The following is a 21711-nucleotide window of genomic DNA, read 5'->3' on the forward strand; positions in this document are numbered from 1 at the left end:
AGAGAGACGGCTGCCAAAGCGAGCGCGGAAGCTGCTCACCCGGACAAGGCGTTAGGCCGCTCTTCCATTTATTTCCATATCTGTGCTCCCCTCTCCCTCCGCTTTGTGCTCGGCCTTCCTTCCTCTCACGAGAATAAACGAAGCGCGGCGGGAGGAGGGCGAGACTTGGCGGAAAGAGGGAAGGAGCGTCGCGGCGGCGGCGTCTGCGTTCGGGCCATGGGCAAGAAGCACAAGAAGCACAGGGGGGAGAAGTACCCGTATGAAGGTGCCGCCCCTCCTTCCTCACGGGGCTGCTAAATAGGTTGATAATGAGGGGGCGGTGGGTTGTGTGGTGCTGTTGTGTGGTGTGTATATATATGTTTGTGTGTGAGAGAGAGAGAGCGTCTGGTGTGTTTGTGGTCCTCCACCGCCCACCTCGAAGCCATAGATCGGGGCGGGAGTCGTTCTGTGAGGGAACCGGATTCTGAGGGGGATTTTTAGGGGGAAGGGGCTTCCTCCTGTGGGTTGGTGTGGGATATCTATATCTATTTTATTGCATTTGTATCCCCCCTTCCCATGAGCTCAAGGTGGCGTATACATGGTTCTCTCGCCTTCCTCATTAAAGCCACACAACAACCCTGTGAGGTAGGTCAGGTAGAAGAAAGGTATGTGCTGTGGAGACTCTCGTGGGCACCTGAGGGTCCCCCGCACCCTGTACCTGTTCCTGCAAGTATTAATTAATCAAACAATTAATTGAATTAATTTTGCCCCAATATACACCTACTCCCACCGTTTCGATCTGTGGGTCTGGCGCCACTGCCGGTGCCACATAATGTCCCACTTGTAGGAAATGATTCTTTTCAAGTGTGGGTGGTGCCCTGCCCATTGGAACTCCCTGCCTGTTGACATCAAGCGGCACACTTGTCTTTGTAAACAGCTTTGAGGATTGGCTTGTTGTTTTTGCAATCAAGGGGTGCATAATTTTTATAAAAGGAAGAAACATTCGGCCTACCCGGATATGTAGAATGTTGACCATGTACTTTGATCTGGTTTTCAGCTTATGACACAGTACATAATATGATATTTATGCAATATTAAAATTGAAGTGATTCTATAAATACAGTTATAAAACTTAAGAATTACATAATAAAATACAGATTCTCATAACAGTGACAGCATAAAAAGGGAGGAGCAACCCGCAGGATATCTAAAATACAAAGACAGTGAAAAAGTGCAATACCTTCTCTCAAAGATAGCTGTTAATCCTGGCCACCCATAGAAAATGACAGACTGTCCTAGCTCTTATGTCAGTTGAACTGGGAACTGCACTTACAATTAACTATGGATATATATATATATATTAAGCCAGCTCCAGAAACCTTTTGAAGTTGTCTTGTTTTAAACTAGCCATAGTTAATGGGCCATTTAACTTGAAGGATCACCTTGCCCCATATGTGCTTACTGGACTGCTTCAGTTTGCAGAGCTTGCACCTCTACAAGTGCCATATAATAATTGTTCTCCATTTATTAGGAGTTTGTCTTTCAGCACAACAGCACCTATGCTTTGAAATGTATTGCCTATTAACATTAAGCAGGCACTCTTGCTACACTCCTTGATGCCTACTAAAAATGTTGTTGCAACAAGCCTATCCAAATGTATAATTTAGTATTTGATTTTAAATTTTGCTGATTGTATCAAAAATAATTTTAAAAATATTTACTGCAGATTGTCATTACAGACACAGTGACAAGCCATGGTTCAGATAAAGCAAAAAAACAACCAACTTTAATTCCCCTTGGCCTCATGGGATGAAGAGAGAGACTGATTGTGACTTGTTCCTTCTCACATGTATCATGCTGGACCATAGTTTAGTGTGATATGTGAACACAGCCAATGCATGAAATGATCTCAGTTCATTCCCAAATTTGCTGGAAATGCCATTATGTCACTGTAAGAAAAGGCAGAACCATGAACTAGGCTACAACCTACTTCTTCTTTCCTATGAAATTTCCCTAATTTTAAAGACAATTTCTATCTTCAATTTCTAGGAAAAATTCTTGGCATGGGGGGGGAAATGTCCATCACTCCAAAATGTTTATCTCAGCTATAGTGGCTGTTCTGTGGTGTGGGAATATTAATATTTTATCTTTTTAAAAAATTGCTGAGATAATGACCTTGGTTGCATGTAAAACATCAGGGCTGACCATGGTTTATTACAAACAAGCAAATACCCTGTTTCTCAGAGAAAGGATTGCAGCCATTTGCTCCTTCTCTGGTCCTCCTGCTGCTGTGAGCTCAGCAATGGTTTGATTTTGTTTGTCTGAACTGTGCTCAAGATTTATTTCACCTCAGAGAAAACCACGAGCTGTGGCTGAAGTTTTTCCTATGGCTTAATATCTGTGGTATGCCTGGGGCACACAACCACAAGCCTGGGTTCTGGCATAACACAAAGTCATATCAAGACTTAGCTCACAGCAGTGCAGCAGCACAGGAGCTGCAAAGGAACCTCAGCAATCTCTCCAGGAACTCGCACAATTGCTCATTCATACAAACCCATGGTTTAGCTTGTTACTATATGTGAACTGGACCACCACAGAATCCCTGCAACGAGGTGAACTTCCATTGCTCGGTCCTTGCTCCTGCCAACCTAGCAGTTTGAAAGCATGCCAGTGCATGGTTCACCAGAAGCAGCTTAGTCATGCTGGCCACATGACCTGGAAGCTGTCTGTGGACAAATGCCAGCTCCCTCGACCTATAGAGCGAGATGAGCGCACAACCCCAGTCTCGTCCACAAGTGGACCTAACGGTCAGGAGTACCTTTACCTTTTTATGTGTGAACTGGACCATTGTTTTGTGAAGTGATTTGAGCACTTGAAATACTTTGTATCAGGGATAAGGAACCTGCAGCCTTGCAAATTTTTCTAGATTAAATCTCCCATCATCTAGAGCTGATGGGCGCTTGGAGTCCAAATAACATTGGGGGGCCCAAAGGCTCTCATCTGTGTTCTGCATGAATGCTGAACAAAAGCTTCAAGACTTAGCACTACAGTATATTCTTAAATGCTATGTTATAACCTTTCTGTCTCTGACTAGTTCGTTCATTGTAGTGTTGCAAAAACCAAATACAAAGCTGCTCTGTGGCATTCAGATATTAATGGAGCTAAGGTCTACATGAAGCTCAGTGGTTGCATGTAAATTGGCTGGCTATACAAAGAAAGATACATTTTTTTCTAGTAACTAACTGACACCATTAAAATAACCCTTATGTCAATATTTTGGGTTCTATATATATATCTTAGCTATATATTCTTGGCTACATATTCATCAGTTTAATTGTTAAAAACTTTTGTAACCTGAAGTTGGTTAGCCTATTAGGGTATGTAGTGCAAGTTTATTTGTAATACTTAAACCAGGTCTATTTCCTGTGCTTTCCCTAGAATATGTAGAAAAGCCCTTAAAGCTGGTTTTAAAGGTGGGAGGAAATGAAGTCACGGAACTTTCCACTCAGAGCTCAGTACATGATTCAGCCCTATATGAAGACAAAAATGACCATGAAAAACACAAAGACAAGAAAAGGAAGAAGAGGAAAAAAGCAGAAAAGCAAGTTCCCGGAGAAGAAAAGGAAAAAAGAAAGAGAAAAGGAAAGGTAGCTTTCAGAGCAGTTGTTTTTTTAACGTAAATCTTTTCCTTGTGATAGATTGTCTTTGGCAGGCCTCTCCAACCTGGTGTCCTCCAAATGTTTGGGCTGGAGCTGATGAGAGTTGTAGTCCAAAACTTATGGTGGGCACCAGGTTGGTGAAGGTTGGTCTTTAGGATAGTCCTCCTCAATCCTTTGGAAAGACTTGGGACGTGGCATAAAAGGCTGAGTTGGGATTGTGGAATTAAAACAATGGGTAAAGGCACCTTGCACAAGCAGAATTGCATGTGCAGCTTTCCACTTGTGCAAATTTATTCCATACCTCAAAGATAAATCACCTCCTTTGCATGCAGAAGGCCCCCTGTTCGGTATTCAATTTTAAAAGGACCAGGTAATGGGAAAGACTGTATGCCTAAGACCCTGGCGAACCATTTCTGGTCAAGCTAGACAGTACTGGGCTAGATGGGCAACAGGGTGATCTGGTATAAGGCATCTTCCTATGGAACACATCCTTTAAATATTAATAAGCTTGTCCTGACTTAGTGTGTCTTCCAGTAGGTGGAGACAGCACATAAAGAACATATTTGTAATGTTCCTTGTGTACCCTTAGTATACTTACAATAAATTTCCTCTCTGAGTAAACAAATTGTAATCAGATTTCCAGCCACTGGTATGGATACTTCTCTCAACAGTTTTGCTTATATTTTATGTCCACAGGATGATAAAAAGAAGCGAGATAGGGACCGGGGTGAAAGTGAAGGAGAAAGAGAACTGAAATGTCAGACTCCTCTAAGGCTAGACTTGCCACCTGAAAAACCATTGGCAAGCAGTTTGGCAAAACAAGAAGGTAAGAAAAAGCTGTTTTGTTGTTTCTTTTTACGCTGTTAGGTAAGTTGATTTGTTCTGCCTTGTTTCTCAATTTATGACGTTGGCCACCTTAAGTGCTTTGTTGTTGAAGAGGAAAGCTGGAATATGAATCCTGAAAGTTTAAAAAAAATTAAGATCAGTCTCAAAATAAATCTGAAATAGCAGCAACACTGTAGCTATTAGTTCTCTCCATTACTAACATGTAATTGGCCAAAATCTGCAAAACTGAAGTTTGCTTTCAAATTGTGGTAGGTTTCTTAATAGGCTGAAATGCTTCATGCACCACTGTTTCTAAAATTAAAATAAATGTATGTTTGAAACTATGAGATGTAAAACTTGAAACAGTCAGGAATGCCTCACAAACATGGTCCAAAGAGTTATGGCAAGTGCATCCCGTGGCTGGATGGGACACTTCTGTTGCCTTATTCTCTTGATGACAGGGTGATAGTGAGGCACACACTTGTCTTTGGCTATTGAGCCTCCATGCTGAGCAGGTATGGCCAGAGTTAAAAAGACTGGCTCACTTTCCACCTCAGCTAGCTAAGCTGAAGAAGGGAGAAAGGCAGAAGTTCCAAAGGTGATTGAAGCAGCAGCTCTGAAACAACCCCCTTGCTACGGCATAGGCAGAACTAGAATCGGGGAGCGCACCACCACCTATGGAAAAGGTCTAATTTCTTTGTAGTGTGCATAGTCCTTCCTATCAGAGCAATTGAGAGAGCTAACCAGCTTATGGAACCTCATGCACAGAAAAAGTGTTAACAGGAGAAAGCAACTCTTGATGTGTTTATTACCTTGCACAGCAGTACTTCATTTGAAAATATAGCATTTTCTATTTGGCATTTCTTAGGTGTTATGTGTGTGTGTGCGCGCGCGTGCGCATGCACTCTAGTTAATATTTTTCTTTCATCTTTTTGTCCTAGAAGTGGAACAGACACCACTTCAAGAAGCATTGAACCAACTTGTGAGGCAACTGCAAAGGTGAGTTCTTGTCAAGACTCTGAGCATTTCTGATACTGCTAGTAGAAATCGGTAAAGATTAGAAAATGCTGTCTAACCAATGTGTTAATTTTTCTGAGCTGGATCTTTCTTTCTTTCTTTCTACATGCATTTGTGTTGCTATTGCTGTCAACAACTGTAAAATCTGCCAAGCTAATGCATGTTGAACCCAAGTTCTTTTAGTGTTGATGATGCATAGTTCCTGCATTATCTTCCTTGAATAATGGTTTTTACTTTTAATCGTTAAATCTTTATTGAAGTGGTTCTAGAAAGTTACTGATAAATGGGTTGTGTTTCAAAAATTGCTTACTCTGAAGTAGTCATGGAATATCCTCTAGCTTTTTTAGGATCTTGGTTTGTGGTCTAAGTTTTTCTTTCTTCAGAGGGCATTAGGTCCTCCTAATAGGAGAAATCTGTCTGAAGTATACTCTTGCTTAACCCATCTGAACTTAGGGAATTGTTCATGTAACTTGACTACAGATTATATGAAGCATTGCTCCATGAGGGCAAAAACAATTTTTAAACAGGAGTTTATCAGGGAAAGGGTGGAAGTAAGCAGTAGTTACTAGAGGAAGGTCAAATTAATTTTGACGATTCCCGGCCTATTCTTGCTTGTGGATTTAGCCAAAAGCTAGTGGCAGTCTTCTCAGTCAGTGCAGTTGTTATATTTATGATTCGTGACTGGCTTGGACAACTCATCTTTGTAGCTTTTAGGTATCTTGCATACCCATGTGGACCAGAATGAGGATTTGATGATTTCTCTCTTAGTTTTAACTTACACTTGGTGAGGCTTGGACTATTGATGTTTGAAAGCTTTGCTCTATGTATTAACACTGCTTGGGGTTTTGGGAATGCTGCCAGTCTTAAACAGGACCCTTCAATTGAAGGTGAGAGTAATATTTTGCAAGCATTCAACGGCCTTGTAAAATAGAATTGCTTTCCCTGCCATTGATATTATAATCCATTTTGGTGTTCTAAGGAGAGACAGAATGTGGCACCTGTGGTTTGGTTTAGAAATGTCAAACATGCTTTAAAAATAAAATCCCATCAAAAGTAAAAAAATAAAATAAAATAAAAAAGGAGGGTGAGACTGCTTCCAGGCAGCACCTCTACAACTTTAAAGAAATGCAAGATTGTATTATTAGGGCAAAAGCTCTTGTTTCAGTTCAGTTCTGTGGTTTCTTTCAAGTTGGAGTCTTCTCTCCTATTTAATACTAAGCTCTGTCTGTTCTTTGTTATAGAAATGAAACATAAAGGGCTCTTCTTTTCATTTCTTAACAGAAAGGATCCAAATGCTTTCTTTTCATTTCCTGTGACTGACTTTATTGCTCCTGGCTACTCCATGATCATTAAACGCCCAATGGATTTTAGTACCATGAAAGAGAAGATCAAGAACAATGGTTACCAGTCCATAGAAGAACTAAAGGTGCTTTTAATTTATATTTTAACTGCAGAGGGGGGATTAGACGTTGACACTTGCTGGTACTAGCAATTGCATTGTGCAGGTTTTTTCAATATTTTATTCATTTTGGGGCTGCACTTTCATAGTTTATGAACACATAGAATAAAAAATTGGCGCATCTGGCTTTCAGAGTTGTTCTTTTGCTTGCTTTAGAGAAAGTCTTTGTGAATGTTTTCAAGAGACATTTTTCATGTTCCAGGGTGTTGGAAATTTTGTGTGTGTGTGTGTGTGTGTGTGTCAAGGAGAAAAGACTGAACAGCAGAAGTACTTGATCTTTTAAAACAAGGATGTGAAATGAACCTGGTCATTAGTGCATCAGAGTAATAAATACTTATAGCCATAATTAAGTGACTCTTCACCATTGTACTAATAAGGTTGAGGTTTTTCTGTGTTTAAGAGAACTACTTAAATCACAGAAGCATGTAAATATGTTTGTGTTGTTGTTTTCTTGAGAAATGTAGGAAAGAAGCTTTAGCACACAGGACAGTAGTAAGAATCCCTTGCGTTCTTCCAGAATGTAATACAATTGCATTACTGAAACAAATATTGTGTATATTGACTCTCACCCCCCCAAAAAAAAGTTTTTAAAAATGCAACTTGCCTCTTTCCTGCCTTATATAGCACTATATTTTAAAATGCCTGCCCCAACCTTTTATCCTTTTATTTGCACATTTTAAAGAAAAACACGTGTGATTCCCTTATTACTGTTGTCATCCTGACAAAAAGAGCCCTCTGATCTCTTGGGAGTACTGTCTGCATTGAGCATTGCCTTTATCAGCACATTAATATGAAAAGTGTAAAGTCAGATGTCTGTCATAAGCATCTTTGGTCTCAGATCAAATCTGTCATCTTTAACACACATCAACTGCTGGCCTAGTGTTTTGCAAACTAATATCTAAGTAAAAGGATACCAAATCCCAACCAGAGACTCAGCCTGTCACTCTTAAGAGCTTTGAGGTGGCAGAGAATGCAGGCCTGGTGCCTTTTCTGCCAGCTAGTGCAATGATTTCTTAGCCTGTCCTTTTCTTCTATCTGCAGTAGTACTGTAGTTAGAGGTGGGTCAGGAGAGAGACTATTACAACAGTGGAGTAAGATAGAACCATGGAGTAGCAATGCTTCCTATCTGCATGTGTGCACACAGCAGTGCTGTCTACGCATGTGTGTGCGCACAAGCGTTGTTGCTAGGTTGGAACTTGGAAAGCCTACTAATAAACTGTATAGACTAACTTGCACCTGTATTATGATGCATTATTCCTTTATCCTCCATATTATGAGGATACTTTTTTTAGTCAGGCAGAACAAACAGTGCTTATGTTCTCAATTACTAGCACCTGCCATCTTGTCCACAGTAAAAATTTCCATACATAAAGGGGCAGATATATTTTCTAGGAAACATTCCTGTAAGTTCCTACTTATGTGTCTTACTTCTTCTGTTGATACAGGAGAACTTCAAACTGATGTGTACTAACGCCATGGTCTATAACAAACCAGAGACCATTTATTACAAGGCTGCTAAAAAACTCTTGCATTCAGGAATGAAAATACTCAGCCAGGTAACTGAATTAAGGAAATAATTCAAGAGGTATTAGAGTTTTGTTGGCTTGTATACATATTTCCATTTGTGTTTAATAGAGAAGAGGCCATTCTTTTCTAGCTAAAGGCTAAGTCATTGGGTTAATTCAGTAAGTAGTTCTTTCTTCTTTATCTCTCCAAGAATAGTTATAACTTAAAATTAGATTGTAAGTTATATGTATTGGAACCCTACCTACTTGCTTGATCTTTTTTCCAAGGATCACTACGGCTGCAATCTTAAACACATGTATTAGGGACTAAGTCTTTTGAACTCAGTGGGACTTACTTCCCTACACCCCATTTTTTCTCCTCACCTCTTACTTACCCAGTAGGCAGATGGGGGAAGAACAGAGCACACTCAACAGGAATCTGAACTGATAGCTTGTGGTAGGCTTTTCTCCCGATCTCCTTCCACACAGTGCTGCTATTCTAGAAAAAGAGATGCCAGAACTCACCATGAACACCTCCTTCATTCTTTTAGAATGGCAATGGTGCCCACCTGAGGGGTGCTGGAACTGAGTTCCTGTGAGTTCTCCCTGGGGAAAAAGCACTGCTAGTACAACTGCTTTTACAATATTTTATTAGCGCAGAACGTGGACCTTCAGTTTGGGGGAAAAGACTGCAGACTCTGCAAGGGTTCTGTGACAGCTTTGCAGCCCTCTTCCCCCTCTGAAGACCCCTTGTAACTGAAAGAAAAGCACTTAATGATTAGGCAGTTTTAAAATGGGGGACTCACATACAGTATGAAGTTTTAAACCTGCATGGTTTGTTTCCTTAGGAAAGAATCCAGAGTTTGAAACAAAGCATTGACTTCATGGCAGACCTTCAGAAGAGCAGGAAGCATAAAGATAAAACAGGTCTCCAGTCAGGTGAAGATGATGATGGCTTTGGGAAAGATGCAGACTCCATGGACATAGACCTCAGAGCCTTTAAAACACCTAGCAAAGAACTCAAGAAGTAATTACTCTGCAAAGGGCTTACATATTTCTTTCATTTCAGCAAAATTAGGAGCAAGCAGCCCCAAGCTGCATTGAAAGCAACTATCTCCAGTAGCTCTGAATAGGGATTAAACAAATACATGGAAGAAGACTGGTCTGTCAGTAGCACTTAGGCATGATGGCTACATGGAACACCTCTGTACAGAGGCATCTATAGGGATCTCCCAATTTTGGGTAGCCTTAGCCAAAGATCATAGTCACCAGTCCTATTCCAACACCACCCACATTTTTTTCTGAAGGAAAAGGTGCACAGAATCTTCTGGCATTGGCACTCACCCACTTGCCTTTCCAGCTTCAGAGCAGGGAAAAGGCCAGTTGGTAGGAGTTGCTAGATTGACCATGTTTAGGTGCCTTTACCACACAACTGCCAATCAATCCTCAGCCAGTCCTGGAGCTGGAGAGGCAGCAAGTGTTTGCTAGAACTGCCAGTGGGCAACATTTATAGTAGAAATTACAATAGTAAACACAATAGTGAGATGCAATTTAATATAATGAAAACTATCTTATTACAGAATTGACTTGTTTCTTCTTCTTTTTTGGTACTTATTTGCACTCCGGTAAAACTTCAGGTTCAAATTATGTTGTCCTGTTGTATAAGACCAATTTCAGAAACATTGGGTTGTATCCAGCTAAGTTTTACTCAAAACAAAGCCATTGAAATTAATGGACCTATATTAGACATGTCCTGTAATTTCAGTGGGACTGTTCAGAGAACAAACAACATTGGATACAGTCCCTTCTGCTTGAAATCATACTTTCAGACTCAAGGATGATGACATGCACAACAAAGGAAGCAAATTACTGGCAAATGAATTCCACCTTCACTGGCAAATGTGCCACTTTATTTTAAACTGATGAAGAACTTCTTGGAATTTACCAGTTATTGACTGCACATACAGTGGTGCCTCGCAAGACGAAAATAATCCGTTCCGTGAGTCTCTTCGTCTAGCGGTTTTTTCGTCTTGCAAAGCATCCCTATTAGCGCTATTAGCGGCTCTTAGTGGCTAAGCGGCTCTTAGCAGCTTAGCGGCTTAGAAAAAGGGGGGGGGGAAAGGGAAAAGACTCGCAAGACGTTTTCGTCTTGCGAAGCAAGCCCATAGGGAAATTCGTCTTGCGAAGCGCCTCGAAAAACGGAAAACCCTTTCGTCTAGCAGGTTTTTTGTCTTGCGAGGCATTCGTCTTGCGGGGCACCACTGTATTCTAAAACAAAGTTTTAGATTTGGTGGTATTAAACTCTTTTTTTTGCTATCTTATATACTATGAAGGGGTACAATAATGTATATAGTTTTTTGGGGGGTTGTCTCTTTTTAATGTATGTTTGTTTTCTAGGAAGGAGAAAGAGCTACTTGAAGAAAAAATAAGGAATAGTAATTTAGAGAGGGAGCAAGAACTGATTGAACATATCATCAGAGAATCGGGAGGAAAGTTAACAAAAAGACCTGCTAATGCTCAGGTAAACGGAGAAAAGGATATGGATGATTCTCATTATCTAGAACAGCATAACATAAGTTAAATATGTTTCAATCCCTTTCATTTGATGTTTCAATGATTGATGTGATTACAAATCTAAAGTCTCATAATATCCATTCATTGAAGCAATAAACAAAACAGCCTGCTAAATTATGTATGACTCTGTCATCCTAGCTTTGTAGGCTGTGCACAAAAGACACATTTTAATGGCTTGATCTTTATTTCAGTGTGAGTTTGAAAGAAGAAAACCTGATGGGACAACCACCCTGGGACTTCTTAATCCAGCAGAAAATAACACAGGGGGTAATGCTTGCACTGAGTAATTTTAAAAACCTTTCCCCTTGGTGGTGTGTATTACTGATGGATTTCTACACTTAGTAGAGGTGCAGAGGAAGTCTCTTGAGGCTGTCCCACATTCCTCCCGTGCTAGCTTTCCTTAGAATTCCCACTGAGCATCTGGCTGCTTCTGGTCCCTGCTTAAATGGTCCCTGTTTGAACAGTTAGCCCAGAGACAGTCAGAATGGGATGTCTTTCATGAGAATGCTGTTTGATTTAGGGAATAATGACCTAACATATTGGAATAGTCCATGGCATTTTTAAACGATTGCCTTCCAGAAGCATGATTCCTTATCTAGCAAAGATGGGGGACCTGTGCATGCCCAGATGTTGCTTGACTTCCCATCCAGTATGCCCAGAACTCAGGGATGAATGGAGTTGTAGTCCTGAGCCATCTGAAGGGTCTCAGGTTTCCCATCCTTGCAATATAGCTTAATAATTTCTATACATAAGGTCCCAAATTCAGTTCCCTGCCTTCATCTGCTCAATTAAATAAATAAAAATAGTTTAGCGTGGACATTTCTGTTTTAGGGTCGTTATTACAACTACCTTTTTTCTTCCTTAGTGCATTTTTATGACTTATAGTTGAATCCAGAACAAAGGTGTTTTTAAGGGACTATTTTTCAGTGTTTATGCTCACAAAGGCTTTAGAAAAACCTAGTAAATACTCAGAAGGGAGATGTTGTGTGCATGTGGCTAACTTAAGTCCTATAACTTTCTTTTTGTTCATCTCTTGAGTGGTAGAAATTGGACATGGCTCTGCAAAGTTGGGTGTCACAGCTGGAAGACTGCAGTCAGGTGTAAATACGTTACAAGGGTTCAAAGAAGACAAAAGAAACAAAGTTACTCCTGGTAAGTGTTAATTCTAATTTATGCTTAGTGGTGCCCTTGAATGCAACAAGGCTGGCAGAGATTACTCAGGTCAGCTATGAACCACTGACTGAGTGCCCTGTAGCCCTTGCCACATTTAACTATGTCTAGGCATACTTATATGTTATCTGGAAGGGTGGAGCAGACAGATAACCTCTTTGAGTAGCCACAGGTGGAAACAGCCAGCACTCTCCTCAACAGGCTGCAGCTGCTTCTGCCCAGGCACACCCTTCTTCTTTCCTAGAGGAAATGAGCACTGGGAATTAAAGCTAAAATAAAGTATGAAAGTTAGAGGTTTGCTTAACTGTGCACTATTGTAAACAGCCTTTTGAGAATTTTTCTAAAAGGTGGCCCAATTACTACAGGTGCCACATAATACCCGTTCCACATTTGTAAGAACTCTTACATTTAGTGTGACAGCACCTGCACTTTGGAACTCCCTGCCTCTTGAAATCAAGCAGGCGCCTTTACTATGCTCTTTTTTTGCACCTGCTTAAAACGTTATTGTTCAGACAAGCCTACCTAGATGCTTCGAAAGTTGAGGTAAATTTAATCTGTTTTAGCATTTTAGCTTTTGGGTGTTTTTAAGTATGGTTGTGGTTTTCTTAATTTTATTGTTTTATCTTTTTGCAAACTGCTTCGAGGTTTCTTTTAAAATCAGGCAGTGTATAAATTTTATGAAATAAATAAATAATATTACATACCAACATGTTTACAAGTATAGTCACATATAGTACAACCTAGTCCTAAAATAGCAGGCCCTCGTTTAAACTACAGATTGTTTCAATTCTATTGGACAACTAAGAACAGGTTTATGCTTTTAACAATTATTAGTTTTTGTTGTTGTAATTTGGTCTGTAGAGGATACCAGCCTGCCTAAGAGATTCGAAGCAGAATTTATGGCATTGGCAGCCTGAGCAATTTTAGCAGTTTCGTTCCTGTACTGCAGTAATCTACCCCCTTTTGGAGGGTTCAGGTCAAAGTTGTTCAGCTTTTTTTAGGGAGGAGGAAAGCCCCATTTTTTAGGAGTTCAGGTCAAAGTTGTTGAGCTGTTTAAACAATGTGAACAGCGTAATTGTGCAACATGATTTGTGTAAGAGACAACCAATGTGAACTTAGCTTCTAGGTGGTTTTTCCTCTCATAAATATTGAAGGCTATATATCAGATCTCTTTGTATCACCTAGTGCCTTCTGCAGTTGTTTGTGGTTGATGTACTAAAAACCCCATATAAAAAGGGGATTTTGCATAAGTAGAGGAGAATCTATTGTATGACTTGGGCTATAAAAAACAAAAGAGATTAGAGCTAAATATTTTGCTCATTTACTACTTGGCAAGAGTTGTCGGTCCAGTCAGCAGAAAAGTGAATTGTTGCTAGCTTTTTGTTGAACGATCACATCATATGCTTTGGCAGCTGCTAGAAAAGCTCAAAAGCTTTTAACAGTATATGCACTAGACTTTTTGATCCCTGAAAATATATGGGATTTGTATCCATCATCAGAACAATTAAAAGCTTTTCACATTATTAGTTTAGTCCTTAAAACTCAGCTAATCTGATCAGCTAACATAGATCAAAGCTGAATCTGGGTGATACCCAGTTGCGGTATCCCACTTGTCCAAATGCAGCTCTCTCCTCCCCTTTGCAACTCCCTGCAAATCAGGGATTTGCAGGATGTTGGGGGACCCTCTGGAGCGAGATGGGGAGCTTCTTGGGGGAGGGAGAGGAAGGGGAAGTCCCCTCACATCTGCTGATGCAATGTTGGATCTCGCTCTGTATCCACAGTCTTTCCTCTTTGCAGATGTATTCATTCTTGAGACAAAACACAAACTGAATCACAGAAATTCACATCACTTGATTCATTCAAGAGTTGAAACATATGACTTGAGGCTTTTAAGATATCTACACTGTGTGGCATAATAACATTTTCAGACTCTTATTTCAATATTGGGGCACTGCATATAGCCACATATGTACCTGTTAAACCAATTTGGATTTGCAAAAGCAGTTTTCTTTGGGCATGCATGCTGGTTGAATCTGGGTTGACAAGCAATTAATAGAAATGCCAATTTTAATAAACCAGTGGTTATGGAATGTAGCTCTGGTGTGGTATGAATTCAGCAACCTAGTTGTGCAAGGTAAAAGTGGATAGGTTCAGACACAAGACTTGCACAACCTAGTTGGAGGGGATTGGTCAGAATTATGGCAATACTAGGCATATTCTTTACCCATGTCAGGATACTGCACCGGTAAGCTCGTCTTACCTCGGCGCCATATTGCTAGGCAAGTATACCCCATGTCAGGATACTGTTGGACTACAGATTCCATCATCTCTGAACATGTTGACTGGGGCTGGTAGGAGTTGTAGTATCTGGAGGGGACACCTCATTGGCTACCCCTGAATTATGCATTCTGTGCTCTTAGTTTGTTGTGTTTGTTAGGGCTTTGCTTCTCCCTAACAAGCCAGGTTTAGTAAGTAAACAGCAAACTCTAGCTTAAGGCTGGCTAGTGAGCCTGGGTTGCTAGGGAGAATCAAAGCATAGTCTCGGATTCAGATGCCGTGTGAAACTATCCCCTTCCTGGTTTGATTAGCAACTTGTGTAAAGGTGGGAATGAAGCAGCAATTCTGCCAGCCTCCAGCTCTTGCACAGTATAGTTTATTAAGCCAAAATCCTTGTGAACATGGCCTTTGAATGAATAAAACCACCTCTGAAAAAGCATTTCATTCATTCTGAAAGAAATATTTAGTTATTTCAGTGTTTCCCCAGCATTTACAATTTTCTGTTGGAAGAAATGGTGACTGGCAGTGGGGAGAGGAGGCACCCCCAGCCCAAGTATTAACATCTCTGGTTGCCTGGCACTAGGACAGGTGTAATTGAAGCAACAGTAATTTCTTGGCACTCGTGGAACTGGGTTCTCGGAGCCCGAAGAGGCTTTCTTTACTCTGGCCAGACCAGGTGCAATAGATTTAAAGTGCTGTTAGCTTTAAATCGAGAAGCTGTACCTCTTCTTCCAACAAACAGTAAACACCTGTGAAGAGCAAATCTGTTGTTAAAAGGGACATTCAGTTTAACACATGTGAGAATATTAATTCCGGCTCTTATTTTTCATTAGTGATGTACTTGAACTACGGGCCCTTTAGCTCTTATGCTCCAGCTTATGACTCCACATTTGCAAATATCAGCAAGGATGATTCTGATTTAATCTATTCCACCTATGGGGAAGATTCTAATCAAGGGAATTTTAAGTAAGTACACTTATTTTTGTCTTTATCCTGATGACTTTGAATTAAAAGCCTCTTTTAGGAATGTTCACATTGGCAGGTGGGCGGGGGGGGGGGTTGCTTCTTTTCCTGCTACTGGCATTGGCACTAGCAAGAGAATGGAACTTGACTGCAGCTTTTGTATTCTTTATTTTTGACTAGTTGATGTGCAGGTTTTCCTGGAATAACACTAACTCAACAGGGAAGCTAATGAGTTCTTAGTATTTCGATTTTTACATCCCATCCATTACAACCTTTGTCCTAATACAAATAAAAATCTAAATTGTGGTATGATTCTGAGAGATGCTTTTTCTACGCACATAAGTTTCCCTTGGGGGTCTCAGTTGGATGGATCTCTTCTTGTGTCTCAGCTTTCCTGACTGGTTCATAGATTCATAGAGTTGGAAGGGACCCTGAGGATCATCTAGTCCAACCCCATGCAATGCGGGAATATGCAGCTGTCCCATACAGGGATCAAACCTGCAAGCATGGCATCATCACTGTCATTCTCTAACCAACTGAGTTCTCCAGGTTTTTTGTGAGAGATGGAGGAATGAGCACTGGGGTTGGGCACCTGCTGGAGTGGTATTTGGCATACTAGGTGTAACCACATCATAGGAACCAACTCCTAAGGGCCAAAGGGGCTTTGCTCCCCCCTCAATGAAATATTTGAGGCGGCTGGGTTCCCCTAAAGTTGATGGGCATTGCCATTCAACTGGTGTGTCTGCACATCATGTGATCAATTATGTGGGGCTGCGCTTACCTGGCCCTCCCTCAATATTTTATTCAAGTTGGCACCCCTGAACCCCATATTTGTAGAAAGCTTGCTCAGTGTTACATTATCCTGGTTGCACCTTGGCTTTTCCAAGACAAATTCAAGTTGGCATACATTAGGGTATAATGTGCTCCTCTCCCCCACCACCGCACATACAATTCCCTTTGCTATCAGCCTCCCTCCTGCACCCACCAAATGAAGCACAGGTTACACAGACTGATTAGAATACCACCTTTTGCATTGAACATACATAGCTCCAGTTTTTACTATTTCTAGGAAACATCAGTGATAACTAGCACTGCAAATTTACACAAGTTATGAGCCTGTGGATAATAATGCATGTCTGCATCCCAGTACAGATGTGAATTTAAAAACATATCCAAGAAAGGGAAAATCTGTAAACTTAAGAGAAATCACCAGTTAACATCCCTAGTGGTTCTGATATTATAAAACTTTTTTTTAAAGAGAGAACAAAACAAAACCTCAAAGGTAAGTAGTGATTTTATTTTTATTTGTAAGATTGTTTCTTGTAAACTAATTGGCATGCAATTTTGTTGCTTTTATCTTCAGCATCAATGAGTTCCTGGCAAAATCTCAAGACTACCCGTACGTAATGGCGGACAGTTTGTTGGATGTTTTGACCCAAGGAAGGCATTCTCTCTCACTCAGAGAACTTGAAAAGGTGAGAGACTGCTTGTGTGTCAGCATCTGTATCGGGGAGAAGCAATATGTAGTGTCCTCCACACTACAACTCTCATTATCCCTAACTGTTCACCCTACAAGCTGAGGCTGATGGAAGTTGCCCTCCCAATGTTGTTGAACTACACTTTGGCTACTCCCAAAGTGTAAATGGTGGAGTGGAAATCATGGCATTAAGGAGTCCATAGACATGGGGACAATTGCCCTGGACTGCAAAAAGAATCTACATGACAGATATTACTTATGAGACCAGGTACTAGTTCTCCTTGAGAAAGCATGTTGGAGGAAAGGAATACCTTTAGAAATATTTCAAACTATGTTTTTATATAAGAGCATTTAACTCACCTGGATCCCACTGTGAAGTTTTCATTGGGAAATTTATTCCCTGAAATGGGGTTAATTAGCAGAAAACTAGCTTGATAAGATGTGTGTGTGTTATAAGCTAAGCCTGCAATCATGTGCACAGGCTGCTTAAAACCCATCAGCTTTAGGTCAGATTCTTAGGTCCCTTCAGTGTCATGGGACCCACAGCAGTGTTACTCCTTCCTGTATCACTGTGGTAATATGAAAAGCCAGGGATTACATAGGAGAAGCCCTCACTGTCCACCTCAAGCAAATACAACCAACATCTGGAAGGCACCCACCATGGAGTGTTTTAAATTAGAGGTAACCAGTTGAAGGGGTTGAGCAGCTTGAAAACTTTATCCTTCTTTTCCAGGTGCAGCCAGCAGAAGAAGCTGAATGTCTGTGTGAAAAGTCTGCTACAAGCAAGGATGTGGAGGTGATACTCTTCTGAATTTGATTGAGCCTCTAGGCAGTGAAAGGTTCTCATGCAAGCCAGTTAGAATAATTTGTTTCAAGTGCCAAATTTTATGTACTTCTACATAAAACCGGAACAGCTGACTTGCTCTTTACTGTGCAGCATTGGAGATAAACTTCCAGCTCTGTGTTGCAGCCTTTCATTCATAGCATTAAAAAGTTATGTAAAGTTCACCTTATTGTTGTGCTCTGGTCAGATTTTAATTGCAGTCATCTGTATTCTCCAGCCATAGCTTGTACTATATAAAGAAACCTGTTTTAACTCCTTATTACTTTGAAAGCTAAACCCTCACAACTTCATGCTGTTGTGCAAGATAGTTGTTGCTGCCTGTTCAACATAACTGTTGTAAACAGGAGACATTTGATGAAGGTGGTGTTCAGGAATAAATGTATTACTAAGGTATCCTCATCTGACTCATTGGCAAATGGATGAGATTCTGCAGAATGGTTTAATTGCCTCTCTTTTGCTGTAAATGTTGAAGATGGAACATAGTCCCAGATATTATAGTTGACCAGCTGATATTGGAGTAGTTCTGAGTCTGCGCTTGAGGGAATAGAGAACCAATTATAGTGGTTTAAACTATCCCACTTAGTATATAGCAGGGATGGGGAATATGTGGCCCTCCAGCTGTTGGGCCACAACAGCCCCAGCCAGCGTGCCCAATGGACATCTGGAGGGCCACACATTCCCCATTCCTGATGCCTATTTTTGATCTGAAGAAAAGGTTGAGAGTCACCACAAATGCACTGCTTGGTTCAAATATTTTGTATAAATTTGGGTTTTGCTTGATTTTTAAGAACCTGCATTTGTTTGCCATCTACAGATTCTGGAAACAGCTCTACCCAGTAGGTTTGACTCCTCTCTTAGTAAGGAGAGGCTGACAGCACTAAGAGCAGTAACCAATTTTGGAATGCCTGTGGAGGAGTTTGACTCAGAAGGTGAGTGGCATGAGCTGTGCAGTTGTTGCTGTGCAAGGCTTCTTGGCACATTCCAGCCCAGCTGATGTCTGCCCAAAACTTCACTTTCAATTGAACAGAAGCAGAGGTCTTCCAGAAAAAACTTGACGAAACCACAAAATTGCTTCGGGAGCTTCAAGACGCTCAGAATGAACGACTAAGTACGAAGCCACCTCCGAACATGATCTGCCTTTTGGGCCCATCTTACAAAGAGATGCACTTGGGTGAGTGTGGTGCTCCTGGCACGTGAAACCTTTAAATTTTAGACATGTCCTGGTTCTTTAGACTAACCTCTGCCCTGCTAGTAACTTCTTTAAAATGGATGCTGGTTGTCTTGGTAACCACATTTATCAAATGGAGCAGCATCGCCACAACAATATAGGGACATCACCTTCCTGGATGTCATAGAAGAGTGGAAGATGTGTGGTTGCTGGCGCGGATTGAAATGCTAGTTATTGCAAGCTGAAGGGGATTCCTTTGTGCCTGGCTGGCTGCTGCAGGCAGAGGGGCCAAGCCAGAAAGCTAGATGAAAGTAATCTTCCCCTGCCCCCACTATTTGAAGTCATGATGGACAGGGCAGGGCCAGCAAAGACTCTGTAGCTAGTTGGATACTGTAGCCACAACATAAGTAAAATACATCTTGCATTGCGTTCTTAGAAATGCAGCAATGGGAAACAAGGTAGTGCATTTAACTTCCTTATTGTTCCTATTGTTATACCGTCTGGAGGGCTGTTTGGCTTACTGTGCATGAGGTGATTGTGCCTGCTTTGCTCCTCTGTGCTAGAGCACTGGCCCCCTAACTACAATTCCTGGGGGCTTAGTGATATGTCAAAACCAAGGATTGTGGTTTGTATGGAGTGAAGCAAATTAGGACCTTCTCAGTAGAACGCTCTCCCATCTGATGCCAACCCTGTTCAGGGAAACTTTTAATGGTTGATGTTTTATTGTGTTTTTAATATTTTGTTGGGAGCCACCCAGAGTGGCTGGGGCAAAATGACGATGACCTTTGACTAGGATATAGTACTAAGCCCAGTGACCATGTTTTGTTCCCATGCACCAGTAAAGAAAATGGCCCAGATAGCTGAGTGATTCATCTTAAATCATTAACTCTGCCCCGCTTTATATGTCATGGAAAACCAATGTGTGCAAACTAGTTTTATATGACAAAACCCTTTATTTTTAGGCTGTTGGGGGGCAATTAACAGACTTTAGATAAACCTTATAAAGTCATATCAATGTTTTACTGTTAACTTTTCCAGCGGAGAGAGTGACAAGTAATCTAAAAGAGCTTGCACAACAAGTGACTCCGGGAGATATTGTGAGCACATATGGCATCCGTAAAGCGATGGGCATTTCAGTTCCTTTACCAGATGCCATGGACAGCTTTGTTGACTTAACAGATGGTGAGTAACCACAGTGCATTTCAGCAGGTCCCCATAGATCGGTTGTCCTGGATGTGGTTCATGAGTTGCTCACTGTCAGGCCTGGTCGTTGTCCTCTTCAGATCACCACACAAACGCTTCTTGTTCTTTTATAAAACTTTTTATTGCGTATTAGCAAAACAATCTTTATAAACGGTTCTTAAATATTATTCCTCAGAGTCACTTATTTCAGATACCTTCTGAGCTCTGCTCTCCATGACCAGCCACTCTCAAAATGTCAAACGTGCCCTTCCCTTTGTTTTCCCACTCTTTTTTCTAACCTCCTGGCTATAGCTGGCTTGTATCTCCCTGCCTCCGAATCTGAGCTAGAACTTAACCCTTGCCTTTCCTGGGAACAGCCGGTCCCTCCCTGTTGTTCCTCCTGTTCTCTTCTATTAGATTCACTGCTCCCCTCCCCCCCTTGGGGAATGCTTTCTCCCTCTGAGAAACTGGAAACTTCTAACTCTTCCCTGACACTCACCACATGGAGTAACTACAGTAACCATATTCTGTAAACTAGCACTTAAGAGGTACTTAACCCACAGAAGAATAAACAGTGAGAAAGTCTGACTTCTGTGTTGACCCTATCACACTGGACTAGTTAGAGCTGGAAGATGTGCCTAAATCTGACTTTGGCACATTTTTGGCTTGAAATTTCCCCTTCCCTGCAGTGAGAGCTGCTTGTTAATTCTGAAGCAGATTCACACCATTGTCTGTCTAAATAGAGAAAAGCTAATATACCTCCACCTGTTTCCTTAGCCAAAACAAGCCAAGTAATAGGCTGTTAATGCTTTTTCCTCCCCAGAAGCAGAGGAACCTCCAAAAGCTCCTGTTCTCATTGGAAATGAATGTGAACCAGTTGGTGGTACATGATGCTTCATATTTAAATGGTTTTAAGTCTTTCCTTTTTTAAAGATTTGTCCTAGTGCATGCATGGGCACTTTGTATACTTGTGTTATATTTAAATTCTTAATAAAAACTTTAAAACCAAACCAGTTCTATTTTCCTGACAGATCTAAGAGATGCTTCTTGAATGCAGTGCAGAATGAAGCAAGTTGCAGAGTTTTACATTCACGCAAATCTTGTTACATTAGATGCTGCCTCTATTCTGCAGGCATTACTTGAGTCATACAGGACTGAGGTGACAATGGGCTAGAAAGCCTTAAATTTGACATTTAAAATGGTGCATTTATTATTTATAGGAAGTCACATGATGAAGCAAAAGGAAAGCTTATCATGGCCACTGGAAATGGCTGCTGTGGGCAACAATGTTCAATTTAAATTGAGTCACCCCTAGACAAGTTTTCACATCACATCAGACATAACAATGCCTTATTGAGTTTACTCACATTCAGCAGAATCCATCTAGAGATGTACACAGGGCAGCAGCCTTAGACTTGAACAGCTGACTGCTTTCCCTTCAACATACTCCAAAAGCAAACTGGCAACATAAGAAAAGAAACTAGCAAAGAGGCCTGCTTTGGGGTTTGTTTTCCCCCCCCTCAGGCAGCACAATGTCTTTCCTTTGTTGACAGTCAAATGGAGGGCAAGAGGTGCTTCATGTAACGTTGCTCTTTCATTATAACAGCCTGGG

The 21711-nt window shown here is 41.0% G+C and overlaps 1 protein-coding gene across 3 annotated transcripts; it reads left to right on the top strand.

Moving 5' to 3' along the window:
- Positions 1-47: 47 nt before the first annotated feature.
- Positions 48-21109, top strand: BRD7 (bromodomain containing 7). 3 transcript variants are annotated; one of them, XM_079988799.1, is made up of 17 exons: positions 48-265; positions 3418-3626; positions 4335-4464; positions 5405-5462; positions 6762-6906; positions 8385-8495; positions 9293-9471; positions 10842-10965; positions 11210-11285; positions 12057-12170; positions 15299-15431; positions 16792-16903; positions 17639-17701; positions 18564-18678; positions 18777-18920; positions 19956-20099; positions 20923-21109. In XM_079988799.1, the coding sequence occupies exons 1-17, from the start codon at positions 217-219 to the stop codon at positions 20988-20990; spliced, it is 1974 nt and encodes a 657-aa protein (XP_079844925.1). In that variant the 5' UTR covers positions 48-216; the 3' UTR covers positions 20991-21109. The 3 variants fall into 3 exon arrangements, with proteins under 3 accessions (XP_079844925.1, XP_079844923.1, XP_079844924.1); XM_079988797.1 differs by having other exon boundaries at positions 103-265; positions 20926-21109; XM_079988798.1 differs by having other exon boundaries at positions 103-265; positions 12063-12170.
- Positions 21110-21711: the final 602 nt, after the last annotated feature.

This window comes from Podarcis cretensis (genome assembly GCF_951804945.1).
Source record: "Podarcis cretensis genome assembly, chromosome: 8".
In the NCBI taxonomy this organism is placed as follows: Eukaryota; Metazoa; Chordata; class Lepidosauria; order Squamata; family Lacertidae; genus Podarcis; species Podarcis cretensis.

Coding starts and splice junctions, on each gene's coding strand:
- BRD7 (XM_079988799.1), top strand. CDS start 217: ATGGGCAAGAAGCACAAGAAGCACAGGGGGGAGAAGTACCCGTATGAA. Junction 10,966..11,209: donor AAAGACCTGCTAATGCTCAG/GTAAACGGAGAA, acceptor TCTTTATTTCAG/TGTGAGTTTGAAAGAAGAAA. Junction 18,679..18,776: donor GGAGGAGTTTGACTCAGAAG/GTGAGTGGCATG, acceptor TCAATTGAACAG/AAGCAGAGGTCTTCCAGAAA.